Consider the following 16,458-nt stretch of genomic DNA (forward strand, 5'->3'; position numbering starts at 1 on the left):
CTTGTTCATTCATGCTGAACATCATGGTGCTGTTGCAAACCGAACCGTGCACCACTTAGCACTTAGACCGCAGAAGCCAGGCTGCGATGGTCGTTGTTAAGATGTATTTGGTTATTTGCATCATAAATGTGTATAAAAAAGAAAACAAAACTTTATAGTGAATCAACTTTCTTATAACTTCAAGAAAACACGATGAATATTTCCACAGTGAATCACAAACAGACTATGAAGAAAACAACATAATTGGATTACATCAACAGCATTTATCTTCCATTGTGGTAATGCTACGAGTTGGCAGTAAGCATTCATGCAATATAATGTCTTGCTTATGGGCGTAATACTACTTCGCAGCCTTTATTGATTTGTTGACATGCACTTTTGTTTGCTGCACGTGTTGACTGTGCAGCTGACATATGCTGCAGATTGACAACTTCAAGTGCCATTAAAAACGAATGATGCTCAGTTGCATTGTATGCCCGCTTGTTTCTCTTGGCTTCACCCACCTACGCGCTGTTCCTCCGGTGTTACCCTGACAAGTCCCCCTGCTGCAGTGTCAGTCACAAGTCACTCTCATACCAAGCCATTTTGTTGCCTTCTGACAACCCACACTATTGTGAGCAGTCATAACACTGATGTGTATGTGTGGGAGGGCTGTCTGCCAATCATTGCTGACGTCTTGGAGGCTGAGACAGTGGTTGTGATTTTAACAGGATATTTGGGTTGTTGATTCATCACCACACTGGGAGTCAACAGGAAGACATTTTTCATGTTAGAACTTTCTTCATCCTAAAACTACATGAAACAAATTGTTTTGATGTGTTAACGTTTCTGCTTTGTTCATTAAAAAATTAATAATGTGAAATAAGAATTACTACACATAATACAGTGCATTAATGTGTTCCTTCTAAACTTCTTCTGAACTTAAAATCTAAGTTCCGAACCTAAAAATAAAATATTATACATATTTTTGAAATATAACATTGAATTTCATTATGGTTTATAACTTTGGTATCAGCCATTCATGTTTATGTCGTTTATTTATGGGACTAACATTGTGCTGCTGCTCTACTCTATCCCGCAAATCCTGCGTACACCGCCATATTTCTTTTTCCAAGATGGCAAAGGAGTGATCCTCCCTACTCTGCCTCTGATATGCTTACCCTGATATTCTTACCCTAAGCAATCATCACTCCTCCAGTGAAGGCAACAAGTACTAGCCAGTCAGGGCAGAGTAGGGTGCAGAGTAGGGTGAATAACTTCATGATTCACAAAATGTAGCAACAAGCCAAGCTGTGTTCAGTGCTTGTGTCCTCTGGAAACACGTCTGTTGACTTTGTCTGTATTTGCAGGGCTTTTCTGTGATGTGTTGCATTTATGTGCAGTCCATGTGGGCATGTTTTGTCAAATTGATGATGTTTTTTTTTCCTTTTAATTTGCACTGTGTTACACTCTCTGCCAGTCATAGGCTAGGCAGAGAGACGTGCATTGAAAATACTAAATACCTTTTGGGATTGGTATTATAAGATAAACTTATATGCAATAGCAGTTGAAAGAATTTGGACAGTAGATATGCTGTTCTGACTGAAGTGACTAGAGAAGACAGTAGGTTTCTCCACACACACCATATTATGTTCTGCTTGAACATACCCTATAATGTACTCTATTTTCTAACCATCAGCACTCTGCAGTTCTCTGAAGCTGAGTTCATGAAAAGTTGTACTTGTAGAGAATGAATCTTCTCATCAACACTGGAGTGACTGGGGAATTTCATAGATTGGCAGGGGAGGTTTCCCACTAAACATGAATAGGGATGAGGGGAGACTTTTTGTTCTTTCTGCAGTAGAACGTTGACTGAGCAAGGGAGAACTCTTCTACTATTTCCTCTGTGTATGAACAGCACAGTGTGAATCATGCAGTATTTAGTGTGTGTTTACACTCGCGTGTGCGTTTGTGTTCTCATAGTGTTTGTGTGACAAGCCGTTCACACATGAAATAATTTAATACAAATCAAAGTATTCTCTCATGAAAAGAATCTGTTATAGCAACAATTCAAGAGGGGCCGGGGTACCCAAACAGGAAGGGCCGGGCTCTCATTGAAATTCAAATGTGTTTGCAACATATTTAATACACGATTTCATCTTCAGGATTCATTCCAAAATGAGATGCATAGAGGAGTGGGAAAACATAGCAGCCCAGTGCACACAGTGCTGCAGTTTATAGACCTCTGGAATGAACAGGATTGTGTTTGCGCTTGGCATCATGTTGGCTGTAATCAACATTGGCATGTTTGGATATTTCTGCTGTTTAGGTTGTAAAATAAGCAAGGAATTTCTTGAGTGTCCTCCTGGTCCCGCATTTATTTTATAATAAGCAGCCTTTAATGCTCCTGAAATACGTGGCAACAGAAATACATGGCAACAGCAGCTCAACAGCAAAATATGCCACTTTTTGCAAATAGTTTTGAAAACAATGTAATGTCACCTGGGTGTATGTTTTGCTGGTGTTTTATCAACACAATAATGAGACATTTTTAATGAATGTATAAAATGTTTCTGCAGATTGTTCACTCACATCGTAGTCTTGTTGTTTTTCTACAGTATTCACTTGTGGTAAGCAAATCATGATCAGCATTTTTAGAGATAATATAACTCAGAGCACTTGGTTAACATCAGGGACCGACCATTATTTTGGGTAAATACTGAAAAAGCACAGCTGACATTAGACAAGAATTGTTTACTTTTTTCTATATCTAAGATGTTTTTGGTACTCTGATTCTAACCGCATGTGGAGTGTGTGTCTTTTCAAGTCAAATTTCCATACTCAACTGCTTGGTTGTAATGCTTTAATTACTTTCAAATCCATAATTTGCATTACTACAATCTAAGATAACCAAGTGCCCCACCTTATACCCCACCAGTTTGTTTTACCACAAACAAAAATCAGTCTAATTTAAAACCTGTCATTATAATTTGAAAAGTCTCACTTAAATAATTCCTTATTTAATTTAGCTAAAAATAAACAAAGACTCATATTTTTCAACTTTATTATCAAGAACTATGTACATCCGTTCCACTACGACGTGTTGTACGTGCTATGACTTTGCAACTTTCGCCGAAGTTTTGGCCCAACTGAGCAGAAGTTTTCATATGGTTTGAGCTTTCTGGAATTATGAGGCCTGTTGTTCTCAAAATCTGTAAAACTGCAGCATATTTTATCGTATATGAAGGTAATCAGTCAAGTGTTCTTGATTAAATTTAATGCTAATGTGAAATCTCTGATACTGGACTCCATTGTTTCACACAAAGTTATTTTCTAACCGCCTTCTTACCAGGTAGATGTTGGCTCAGTTTATACACGTTAATGTTGGTGGGGATTATATGATTCATCAGTCATAGTTAGGACAATGTTGAGCTTTATCAGCAGGCTTAATTCTATGTGTCCTCACAGTCCACAGACACCCTATGAATTTTATTTTCTCTCTCTCTCTCTGTCTCTTCAGGGACAATATCTTGTAAGGCTGAAGCAATGCTAATCCTCAAAATAAAGTTTGTGATTTCTTAAATCCGGTTGAAGCAGGATTGAAATGCTCCATTCATAAATTATGCATTCTGTTACAGATTTGGTCTGGAAAAGGATGACAAAAGAAGAAGAGGAACCACATTTTAAGCTCTGTAGTGATGTATTGTTGCTTGTTGTACCAAAGGGAAACATGAATACAAAGTTTTCATTTTGAATATTTTAGGATCATACACTCAAATCTTTCAAGATTATTCTCAAAATAAGAAGAAAATAAACTGCAATGGAGGATTACATTAGAGCAAAATGCAGGGAGGAAATGCTCCTTTCACAGAACCAGGAAACATTGTGGGAATACTCTTAATGGGGAACGGATGGTGATTATACAAACAGAAATACACAATAAAACTTCATAAGTTACAGTAACAAGGCATTTCAGAGCTGCCTTTCAGATCTCACTTTAAGAGGGAATGCAAATGAAAATTGAAGCTTTTTTCACTGTGACTTAGGATCAGGGACACGTATTTACGCGTCCATAGACTGAACTCACTGCATGACTCAGTTCAGCAAAAGGCTTTCAAACCTTGATTAGATATTTGCATACTTCTGAATATTTTGTGGCTGACTCCTCAGCGGTTACAGTTTGCAGGACCAACAAGAGAAAGGTAAACACACAAAAGGCAGTTTTGTTCATATTACAGAAATACAACCACATCATACTTTTGTTGTATGCTTAGCTGTTGCACAGATATTTCATTAGAAGCCTACTATGCCATTGTATAATAATCTCACTGTGCAGTTCACATGTTTCATGTCTCTGCGACTGACTTCCTGTGTCCTGGTATGCCTCCCTCCTTTCTAATATAAGATAACCCTTTATCGATTGCAGCAGAGGAAATGCGGTTATTATTTACTCTTTTCTAAGCCTAATGGGTTACCATGGCTCTGCTGGTCCTGCTCGAGCTCAGGTAGTCAATCTCTGACCACCGAATCAGAGATTGATTGCAATAAAAAGTCCTGCTTTCTCTTTCTCTCTCTTTTTCTCCCTAAAACATTCTATTCGGTTTGCTTCATTTATGCAGAGTGGATACACACCTGGCAATATAGTGTATGCTGGAGCCTTCCTGCATGCACACATTGGTAATACAATCAGTGCATTGTTAAATATTGTCTCTTTTGCAGAACTAGTCTCTATGTTTAGGAAATGTAAAAAGTTATGGTTCATACAATTGAGTATCACGACTTCTCAGACTTATTGATGGCTGGCAAGTTGCTTTATCCAAAACATTTTTCATCACGGTTTTCATTTTTTTCTTCAAACATCTTAATTCGCTTAGTGTGTAATTCAAAGACTGTCCTTGTTGGCTGAAAGGAAAACATCAGGAGTCAAGTCTAAGTCAGTTAACAACTCTCTTCAGATCACATTTTTTTTTTCTGCACAGTCTAAAAACTTTTCTTCAACCATAGGAAATGGCCTTCCACATATGATAGCGTACTTTCACTCTTAGTCACAGACCTGTCAGTCTACAATCCTATAACTACTGTGAACTTTTCTAGCCTTCAAACTTTCTCCTCTTAATAACTTGTTTTTATACCAAAACTCAATGAGAAGCTATTTGTCCTCCATGGCACAGTGTGTTCGTGTGTGTGTAGTGTGGGTTTGTTGATGAAATAAAGGCTTGGTGTCAAAAGTACATATGCATGTTGTATCAGAAAGTGTAGTTTAACTTAATGGCTTTTTTTTGTAGCAAGATTAGGTGTGGGCATTTGCTCATTGTTGCACTATAGTGATTATACAGGTAGATGCTTTGCTGATACTGTGGCTTATTATGGCTTTAACTGTTGAATGGAAAAGTATTTAGGACGTGCTATGGTTTTAGGTTTTTATCTCCTTCTGGCAGCCAGCATAACAAGATGAGCCCATCTAAATGCGTCGGTCCTCAGCTTCCCCCCAATCAGTTCACATTTCAGCTAAAATACCGTGATTGCAGCTGCAACAGTAAAGTGACCAACTAGCCCTGGTTGAGTCGTTCAGCTCTGAGATGGAGTGGAAAATGGTTATATGATGAGTTTTACAGCTGCAGAGGGAGAGCATTTCATCAGCAAACCATGACCTCCCAGCCTTGTGTTCAGAATTGTTAAATATTTGTTTTATGTATTTCTTTTATTGCTGGAAAGTAAAATCCAGCGGCAAGTTATGTTTTTCTTTTGGTCAGTACAACACAGCAGTAAAGGGAAGAACATTTTGTGATCTTTACTTGGCGTAATGTGTAGGTTTTGAGTAAGAGTGAGGATTAAGATTGACTTTAATATAAACTAGTCAATGAACTTGTGGGTGCAGTGGAGTGAAGATTTTTTTGTTCAGCTCTTAATGATCTCTGTGAGTAGTCAAATTTTTTGCTGTGTGACAAGGACGTATCAAAGAAATACACGGTGAAAAGTACACAGCAAGGTATGATTTTATTTTTATTTTTTACCAGAGAGGCACAGAGTCCATCCTCTTTTATGACTCATGATGAATCTGTGAGCAGTAATGTTAGTTTGTAATATTAAATTATATTAAGTAAATTGTTTTTCCTTCTTGTCACAGATCAACTAAAACTCATCCAGGACCTGTGGTTCATTTGAGCGACAGCCCAAAGGATGAAGGCAAGGTGAGTTAAGGCGATAAAGCATCAGCAACCTCTCCTGGTTCTCGTCATGCACCAGCTCTGATGTTAGCACAATCTGCAGAGGCTATCTTCAGTTTCCTACTTCTCAACTTCTTGTTCAACCTCGCTTTTTTCTGTCACCTATCTGTATTTGTTTCTGTCTGCTTTCTGTCTTCTTTCTTCCATTCTTCCTTTCTAATTTTCTCATCCCTCACTCTCTCGGCCTGGCCTTCAGGCCGAGAGAACCATTCTCTATACATTATCCTTTTGTTCTCATGTTCTCTTTCTCGCTGTCTTTCAGCTTTTCACATAAACGCACAGAAGAACAGAGGTGTGAGGGACTTGGAGACAATATATTACATGAAGAGAGCCGAGCCTTTCAGGGTCAAACTGCAGTCAAATTGGTAGGAAAAGTGACAGGTGGATGTTGCTGTAAAAGGGAGGTCATTGAAGAGCATATTGATTTTCCCAATGGATTTTGCTGCCTCAGTGTGAAACCAGACTTGACAAGCTGTGAAGACATAAAAAGGAGACATGAGGTTTACAGCTACTGTCACACACGCTGCCATCACTGGCTGCAAGAAGAGACAACGTTCTGTGCAGCCCTTTCTAAAAATGGAGGTATTGATGTTAGCTGAAGAAAAATGAGGAACTTTACCTTTAGATTGCAGTGGCGAGGGTACAGTGAGAGAGGGCAATGGATCCTACATGAAGTTTTTATTTCTTAAAACCTTTGTGTTTTTGTTCTTATTTTTCACTCCAGGTTGTGATAAGTAAATAGCCTGCAAATACATAATTATCACTAAGAAAGTAAATCTGACAACAGGGGATGGACATTATTGCAAGCACCTTATTTTAGCCTTCTGCAACATCATTAAAAAACAGGTCTGACTGTACTTAGAGAAGTTCAAGTTCTATGCTATAAAAAGTATAAAAAAATGAAAGGTGATAACCTGCTAGTTTGCTAGGTGAATGTTTGGAAAAATGACCATAATTTAAAGTTCTAATGCTGAGTACAACACAAATGTTTTCACTGTCACAGTGATAAGAAACACTAACCCTGTCAATGGAAAGCGACACCTGACAGTGCAAGGACAAAATTTACAGACTCCCTGCCCAGTTTTGAGTAACATTTAGTTCATGATAAAGAAAAAAAAAGGAGACCATTGAGCTTACGTGGGTCTGGTGACCAGAAAAATACCTTTCTTTTTATGCAATTTTGCTTTGTACTGCAAGTTTTGCAATACGAGTCTGATCTTGCATTGCACAAACAAAACAAAAAGCATGTCATAATTATACAAATCATTTTGCAGCAGTCTTTTAGGATATGTGTATATACAGTATTCTGGATCTCCTTTCATCTTACCTGCCACATTTGTGACTGTTGATGTTACTAATACAAAGCTTTACAAACTTTTGCAACAGGTTTAAAAATTTATGAGAGAAAGTTTTTTTTTTGTTTTGTTTTTTTTTGCGTCTACTTTTCTCTACTTTCCATCTTATGATTTGAGATGTCACTTTCTTACCTCTCAGCAGGAGAGCTTTTACCTCTACTCTGCCTCAAAGGCTGTGCTCCTTCCACATCACTCCCCATGTCTTCTGATCTGTGATCAGATTGTGTCGACTCCCGTCTCCTCTCTCCTCTTGTCCTCTGTGTTCTTGTGTGTGTGTGATTGTATTGTAGTCTGTGGCTGTGTCGCTGTGTGGCTGAGGTTGATTTTGATTGTAAGTACATTTGGGAGCCTGTCTTCATCAACAGGTTGCCCTAACCTTGACGTGGATGAAAAGGCTTGTGCAGGAGATTGCGGGTGTATTAAGTTTTACGTATGCTGTTGTTTACTTGTTTGCATGTGTATTGTATAAATCAGATCTAGTTGTGTGTGTTTAAATGTGTTAAAATACAGTCAGTGTAGGTGAATACAGCAATATCAGCCAATATCTGGTCTGATGAAGAGAACTAAAGGCTTAGAAGACGAAGGAGGGGGATCGTTCATTTTTGGGGGTACCACAGGAAAAATGGCTGCCCTTCGTTACAGCAAAGAGTGGAATTATGTTAATTACGTTAGTGCTGTCTGTGTAGCCTGTGCTCATCATGTCATATTAGGCAGTTGGAAATATATTTAAAATATCTTATTTTCCATTCCTTGTCATTTCCCTCTGCAGCTGCTTATAGGGTTTGAGAGTGGGACAATCGTGCAGTGGGACCTCCGGGGAAAGAAGGCCGACTTCAGAATCTATTACGATGAGGTGAGCTCCACCACGCACTCCTCAGAGTCCAGAATAATGCTTTGGTCTGTCTGCCACTGGCTGGTAGTGACAGTAGAGAAATTACAGCAAATCAGCATCATGTCTGCATAGACGGGCTACTGACTGAAGTGAGTGAACATGTACTCTTTTGTGAGCAAAGTCTGTGAAAATGTAAAAGAATGCGTTAAATGTCTTATTCTGACCATTTACAGGAAGCTCTGCCACTTCTGCCTTTGGACCTGTAATTAAAATAAATACAGAATACAAAAGTTACAAACTCTGATCCATGCATTCATCACCAATATACTAATGTGAGCAGATATCTTCAAGAGAGCTGAGATCCACTAATGATAAAAGCATAGATCACTTTAAATAGAAAAAGGAAAAGGTGCTCTTACATGAATGCATATTGGGGCCTCCGTCTTTTCATCTTCGTCCCATCTCTTATCCCATTCGCTGACAGAAATTGGCCTTTTTTCTGCCAATATTTTGACGCTCTCAACAGAACAGGGAGCAATTTGCGTGTTTGAACAGCACCAACTTTTGTTATTTTCAACAAGGTGTCTTTGTCATCAAGTGCTGTATTTCCATGCCTATTTGCCTTCCAACCAATTACTGCTTTTTGAGCAAGTAGCAGTAATTGGAGGACTTAGGCATGCTGATACCAGTCTGCCTCTGACAGCTCGCACAGCACTGTCAGCTCACACAGGTGAAGTTAGCGGTGGAGACATTAGAGAGTGTTCTTTGTGTCTAACATGTTTGGTCTGTGGGTTCCTACTGACAAGGTTTGCACTCATTAAAGGCTGATCCGCTCTACATTAATAAAATAATGTGTAAAATGTAGTGTAACTCTTTCATACCATCCACAGTTTTTTTAGCGCACTTGTCAGGGAGAAGCAATGAATGAATGAAATCAATGAATGCCTTCAAAAAAAAAACAAAAAATCACAGCCAAAAGTAGAATAAACATATTTTAGAGTATCTTCATAGTGATCACATTTACCATATACAGTACCTACAGTCTACTGTATATTTGGACAATATAACAAAAGTCAGTTTGAGATTTTCTATTGCACACACACAGAGACACAAAATCTCTCAAACACACACATCAGTTGTATTTAATCTGCTTTTTTTTTTTTTTTTTTAAACCCCTGTGGCCTCAAACCCAATTTGCCCTGTAGACATTTTCACCTTGTGGCGATGATCCTCTGCATCCGCTGCCATCGCTCATCTCCTGCCCCCTCCTCTGTGCAGATTCACAGCCTGCTCAGATTCATTAATGTGGTTTCATGTACATCACCTCCAGCATTGCATCTCTGTGTCACACCTCTTCAGTATAGTACAAAAAACCCCCTACAGCAGTCACAACTCTCTCTCACATCTCTTCAAAAGCAGTGCATCAAATTCACACATATACATTATGAAGGAAAAGGAAGGAAACTTTCTGTAATGGTGTAGTTAGAGAGACTTCAAGCAGTTTGTGACCTTTTCAAGCATACGGTTTGTAAATATCCCATGTGCTTTACTTAACATAAATGATAGTCATATTTGAATCACATGATTCAAAAAGAATCCAACTAGTATAAATAATTTCCAAGAGAAATCTCAGATTTAGTGATCTTTAACCTTGTGTGGAAGGGAAAAAGTGAAACATCCAAACTGTTTGGATGTTTCTTTTTTCCTATGAAAACATGCAATTTAGGCTGCATCCCATTTGCCAAATACTGCAAAGTGGTTCACGCTGGATGTGCAAATCATGAACGGTTAATTTAGAATTAAGACCAAATATCATCAGAGTTATTAGCTTTGACATTAGAGTGCCCATGCAAACCAAAAAGGCCCTCTGTACCTCTGACAATAATTATACTATTGCAATGTCTAAGACAACTTTGGTCAAATATCAGGTTTAGTTTTTTGTGGATTTACTGCTATGTTTTTTTAATTACATGTTACAGAAAAGTAAAATTATGGTTGACTGGTTTCAGAATGCAGAGCTACAGACAGTCTGGCAGAAATAGAGACCTTACGTAAATGTTACACCACTGGAACTATATTTCCAAAAGCAAATAGATTCACATGTGGTCCTCACTCCTGCTGCATGCTGCAGTGAAGGTGAAAGTCATCTTAGCTGTTTCTAGTTTTTCGTGACGTATCCCTAAATGACACATCTGAACGGGGCTTGAACCATCCCTCTTGGGGACATGGCTATAATAGTGGTGGGTTTTGTTGAGGGGAATGGTACTGAAGAACAACCCCGATAGTATGGAGACGAGGGTTCATCAACAACACATGTTCAAATTGTCGGATAATCGGACATCAGGCTGTTTGACGAATAACAGTGACATGTAGCTTCAGTGCTTAAAAGACAGCAGAAAGGCAGAGGTCGCAAGACAATAAAGTGAGAGTTAGCCTGAGCTCCATTACTGCTTTGTCATTTGTTTTGGCTTGAAAATGACCTTTTCTGCCTGCACCTTGCTGAGGTGCCTCAGTTTGCACATCACTGAGCAGTACAGCGCTGAGAGTGAGTTAAAAGCTAGAAAGCGACCACAGAGCCATTAATAACTTATCAAAGCCCCATAGATATGTTGTCACTTTATCTTACATGCAGTAGAAATCTTGCTTGGGGTCCCTGTGTGGTCTCCATTCTCACACAGGAATTGCACAAAGCAGCTTTTTTGAGAATTTATTTATTGGATTATGCTTGAGCTCAACAGGTTGTGGGGCAGAAATGTTTTTTGCAGCTTTAGAACTGCGTGCATAAGAATATTCTCAAGCACATATTTGTATTTAGATAAAACCATCAATTACATTAGAATGTTTTTTCAAGATTCTAACTGTTCTTCTGTATTCTTAAACATTTTGACATATATATCACATGTTTGTAATAATCCATCCCATCTGTCTCACTGGTACAGGCCATTCATTCAGTCAGCTGGCATCATGAAGGGAAGCAGTTCATGTGCAGTCACTCAGACGGCAGCCTGACGATGTGGAACCTCAGAAACACCACCAAGCCATTCCAGGTCACCTTCCCTCATGGTGAGAAGAATACCCACTGCTTACCTTTTTTTGAATTACCAAACATAAAACTTTGATAAATCTATGCTGGGAAAACTGGGTTACTTACACTCCAAATGAAGAAAAGCCTCTGATTTGATGTACTGATTATAGAATTATTTAATGCTTCATAGGTGGTTTATAGGCAGAGTTGAAAACATTTACAGTTTATTCAGTTTATTTTGGCTCTGAGTTGTAGAATTGCAAATGTTTGTGTTTTTTGAGATTAGTTTCTTTCTCTGGTGTGGTTTCTGTGCTGGCATGGCATCCCAACCTCAGATCTTTGGTGGTGAATAGTCCCTTTGCTGTGAGCTGTGGTCTCAGGCAAAATCACATAACAGGAAGGGAAGAGTAAAGAACATGGGTGATGAATGTTAGGCACAAGGCCTTAGGACGTGGCTAAATACCACAGACATTTTATGTCCCAGATATTTTTCACATATTTGATATTAAGCAGGATGTGGGTGAAAAGAAAGAGAGGGAAGAGGACAGAGGGAGCTGAAAAGGAATAGAGATGAACTGTGACTATGAAAAACAGGAGTGAACAATAAACATGTCATCTGCTGGGAATGAAACTGTCTCCATCTGTTCTAGTAGTAATTAAACTAAATTATTCTGTTACAAAATAGATAAATGAGCTGATTCTGGCAGGACAGCGTAAGTCGATCATCACAGCACCAGATCCAGCTCAGCTCGCTGCTTTGCTTGCTGGATGCTGCTGTCACTGGCTGTGCTATTTGTTATGCTCGGATGTCATGCTGTGAGCTAAATGAAGACTGGAGGTCTGCCGTCCATTTTGGGAAGAACCTGCTGTAGGAGCTGTCTGCCGACAACGTATAACAATTATGTTACCCCTAACAACACTGATAATGCCACAGCAAAGCTATTAACCTTAGCAATCATCCACTCTCATGTATCAGGACGCTTGTTACCATTTAAATTTAGATTAGATTAGAGAATATCTATCATATATGTGTAGGCAGATGTTGTTTTTTTTATCCTCAGTGTAACCAGATGAGATAATGAATGTATGTTATCTTCTCTGCCCTGTTAAGACATCTGTTGAATATGTTTTGTTGTAAATGAAAAGCCTGAGTGGTTAAATATCCGGCAGCAATTTTGTTACCCCAGGCAAATTTATGGTGCATTTATAGCAGGTTAATGTGGACTCGCCTTTGGGGTCGATATTGGACCACTGCAATCGAGGTATGAGTTTCCGTGTGTCTTTGAGAGATAAATGAACAAGCAGTTGGTTGAGCTGATACTGAGACTGTTCTATAACCTGATGGGAAGAATGAGGAGAGTGATGGGTGCAAGGCAACAGGGCACACAAGGTGGAGAGAGCAGAGAAGGGAACAGAGACATTTCTTTTAAGAGCAAGGACAGCTGACTGAACAGAGACATTTGAAAAAAACATGATGACAAAAACAGAGTCAGATGTGACAGTCAGGGAGCACAGAAAGTGAAAAAGTCTTGATTTACCACTGACAACATAAAGAAGATGAGGATTTTAGGTTTCATGTGACTTTTCTGTCAAATGTGTAAGAACCGAGCAATTAATGGAATGACTTGTATTATAAATCTAAAAGTCCACTTTTGTTTAAGGCTTTGTGCATTTGACCTGCATGTAAAGCAGAAACTCACGCTCACCCACGCTGTGGCCTGTTTAGTTAGTTTAGTCAGTCTTTGCACAGCCTTTGTTTCTATCATTGCCTGCCTTGACATTTCAGTGTGTGTTGTAATCTTTTAATTTTGGGCCTGTTCAGTGATGATAAGTAACAAGTAACACTGTCACTAATGTCAATAATCAGAAATAACATGTACATAAAGTATATGGAGTTAAATGTAGGAAATGCAACGCTGCAAAGATCGTATTTCATTATGACAAGCATTTTTACATCAAACATATTTGTAGGCTTTTCAACTCTGAAAATGTATTGTCAACATATCCGCAAAAGGTTTGGTATTAGCATGTTTTGTTTTAGATTTTTTTCCCTTTCAGGCAACTTAAACATGATTGCTATGTCTAAAACCTAATTTAAATTACGAGACTTAATGAGTATTTAACCAATAAGATGATCTTTCCACAGTCTCAATCAAATGTCTTAGCAGCCTTCACAGTGTGTGGGATGCAGACTCCAGAGTCAGAGTCCTGTGATTTGTACACCCACCAAGCCACCCTGACTGCTCTCTGATGGATTTCGTGCTGAAATCATTTTTCCTCCAAAACATATTAAGCAAAACCGCATGCAGTCGTGTTTTAATCACAGAGCCAAAATGTTTGCATTTAGTGAAAAATTAGGTTAAAAATGCTTTTTCACATCCACTTTTTCCTTTCTGAGAAATAAAGAATGCATTGAAGCTCTCACTGCAGTCCATATATGGATGACAGATGATGCGGCGTAGGTGCGTTATTCGCTCGATCAAGACAAGCTTTGTATTTGTTCATTTGTTGACATTTATTATTTATTTTGACAGGAGGGTGATATTTGAAATCGCTGTCTTCCATTTTGTAAATGCAGGAGCATTGAAAGCCTTGCAGTTTAGAAATCCTAGCTGTTTATAGAAATTGTGGAATTGTTTTGAAATGTTGTCTGTTCTTTTTCTGTTTCCTCTAATTCAGGAAAGATACAGAAGGATGGGAGAAAGGAGTCGTGTAAACCCATACTCAAAGTAGAGTACAAGACTTCGAGGAACAGGTGTGTGCTTCTTAAACAAATGTTCAGATCCAGATTCTTTCATTTGATCCTACACTCTGTCATTTATTTAATTGCGTGGCTGCTCAGTTTCATCAAACGGCATTGATACAGACCAAGTCTTCCTGAAGTCCTGTTCTTCCTCCACAACAGCGAGCCTTTTATTATCTTCTCTGGGGGTCTTTCATATGACAAGGCAGGACGACGGCACACGTTAACGATCATGCACGGCAAGGCCATCACTGTGCTAGAGATGGACTATCCTATTGTAGAGTTTATGGCCCTCTGCGAGACTCCTTACAACAACGGTGAGTGCGGAACAGATACAGACAAAACCTATGTCACATATTTTCTGCATATTTTCTTGTGTGTTTGTCCTGAAAACACAATTCTATTTACATGCGTGGTTGTCACTAATGTAAATATGAGCATGAGATTATCATCTTCAGTTTGGCTTTGTATCTTACAGAGGTCCAGGAGCCTTACGCAGTGGTGGTGCTTTTGGAGAAGGATTTAATTGTGGTGGATCTGACGCAGAGCAAGTATGTTTCAGATATGCAAACAACCCTTCCAGCAGCTAAGCTTCATGTGACTGATGGCGGTATAAGAGTCCCACCATCATGTCAAGTTTTCACATCAGATGATATCATCCGGTGTTGACTCACCTAACAAAGTGAAAGAGTAACCAAACTTACCAGAGTCACTTGAATCTGTAGATGCAAGATGTTGACCTTTCAAGTCGCTCTGCTCTCAGGGTGAAAATGTTGCCACTCCAGTTAAATGACCTTGTTATCAATATATTGAATGGGAATGAAAATAAAAGTGAAGGTGAGAAGTGACATGAGGCAGTTTTGGCAGATTAGCGTTTATGACCAGGGAAAACATTTAAATAACAAAACTCTATAAATTAAGCCTACAGTGTGAAGAATATGAATCGGGTCACTTAGCTAAATAGGTAACCTAATTAAAGCCGTTAGATATAAATATCTCCTGGTAAGGCTTAATGTAGTTTTTAATTTGTCCAGATTGTCTTTGTTGATTCTGTCTGCTCATTGATTCACTTTTAATTGTGTTTAAATTGTCCATTATAAATAAGTCATGTAAAGTAAAGTAAAGTAAATTTGATAGCTGAAACACAGCATGTATCCTCACTCTCACACAATTTACTGATTATTGAGTAATTATTTATTACTCAAGAAATAATTTGTATTTGTAATGCATTCCTAAAGTTGTTGCTGTAGCACACCTGGCACATTAAATCTGATTATGTATGCCATGATGCCCTTAAGGAAGAGTATAGACGAAGAAGGGAGTTTCCAAGTTATCATATATTTTAGTGATTTTAATTTGTGAATTCATTTTTCATTCATTCAGGTTTTTCACCACAATCTTAAAATCTAGAAAATGTATGTGACTTTAACTCTTGTTATTGATCATATCAAATGTTGTTTAATAATGATTTCATTTAATACTTTATTCTAGTCTTACAGTTGCTTATTATATGCATGTGCCTTGCAGCTTCCCTGTCTTTGAGAACCCTTACCCCATGGACATCCACGAGTCTCCGGTTACCTGCACAGCCTATTTTGCAGAGTGTCCGCCCGATATTATCCCCATCCTCTACTCTATAGGAGCTAAACACAAGAAGACCGGCTACAGCCAAAAGGTAGCATGTAGGGAAAATATGAGGGAGGAATGTCCTCTGTTGGTAAGGTTTTTGCTTTAAGTAAAGTGATTATTTTCATTCGTTCTTAATAGATGAAGAGTTAAAAAGGTGCTTGTATAACGATATGCCTGTGCATCCCACTCTTTTGACACTTTTATAGGAAATATATTTATTTCTAGTCTGTCAAGGTCACCAACTGTAATGTTAATGATCTTCAGAATTAAGGAAAAAAAAATCATCCTTTCAAAATAATTGCTTCTGTGAACCTGAAGCAAATTATGGGTTATTAACATATGAGTAATTTTGATCAGCCTAGTTTCTTATTTGGTGATGACATGATTTGCGTCATAAAATGAAATCTTATGGAGAGAGCACAGTGGGAGGAAAAACACAAGATGAAGTGATTGTGTCTTCATTATAATCAACACGCTCTGTGATCCTGTCAGGAGTGGCCGATCAGTGGAGGAACGTGGACATTAGGCTCCCACACCTACCCAGAGATAATCATCACAGGGTAAGTCAGAAATACTCACAGTAATATATCGTTTAAATTCAACATCAAAGCCATCACCCTTAAAAGGAAATCTACTATTATATGCATGTCCTCACACATACCATGACA

The 16,458-nt window shown here is 38.5% G+C and overlaps 1 protein-coding gene across 7 annotated transcripts in view; it reads left to right on the plus strand.

The window, feature by feature from the left end:
* stxbp5l (syntaxin binding protein 5L) overlaps positions 1-16,458 on the plus strand; it is a 118,756-nt gene that overhangs the window by 64,944 nt on the left and 37,354 nt on the right. For 6 of the 7 annotated variants that reach the window (XM_046403390.1, XM_046403391.1, XM_046403392.1 and 3 more), the window contains 8 exons: positions 6,107-6,170; positions 8,331-8,414; positions 11,333-11,456; positions 14,098-14,173; positions 14,324-14,478; positions 14,640-14,712; positions 15,689-15,836; positions 16,283-16,350. In XM_046403390.1, the coding sequence (XP_046259346.1) occupies positions 6,107-6,170; positions 8,331-8,414; positions 11,333-11,456; positions 14,098-14,173; positions 14,324-14,478; positions 14,640-14,712; positions 15,689-15,836; positions 16,283-16,350 (792 nt within the window). Of the gene's footprint in view, positions 1-6,106; positions 6,171-6,468; positions 6,572-8,330; positions 8,415-11,332; positions 11,457-14,097; positions 14,174-14,323; positions 14,479-14,639; positions 14,713-15,688; positions 15,837-16,282; positions 16,351-16,458 lie in introns of all 7 variants that reach the window. The other variant, XM_046403395.1, reaches the window with a different exon arrangement.

This window comes from Scatophagus argus, chromosome 11 (assembly GCF_020382885.2).
Source record: "Scatophagus argus isolate fScaArg1 chromosome 11, fScaArg1.pri, whole genome shotgun sequence".
Lineage (NCBI taxonomy): Eukaryota > Metazoa > Chordata > Actinopteri > Scatophagidae > Scatophagus > Scatophagus argus.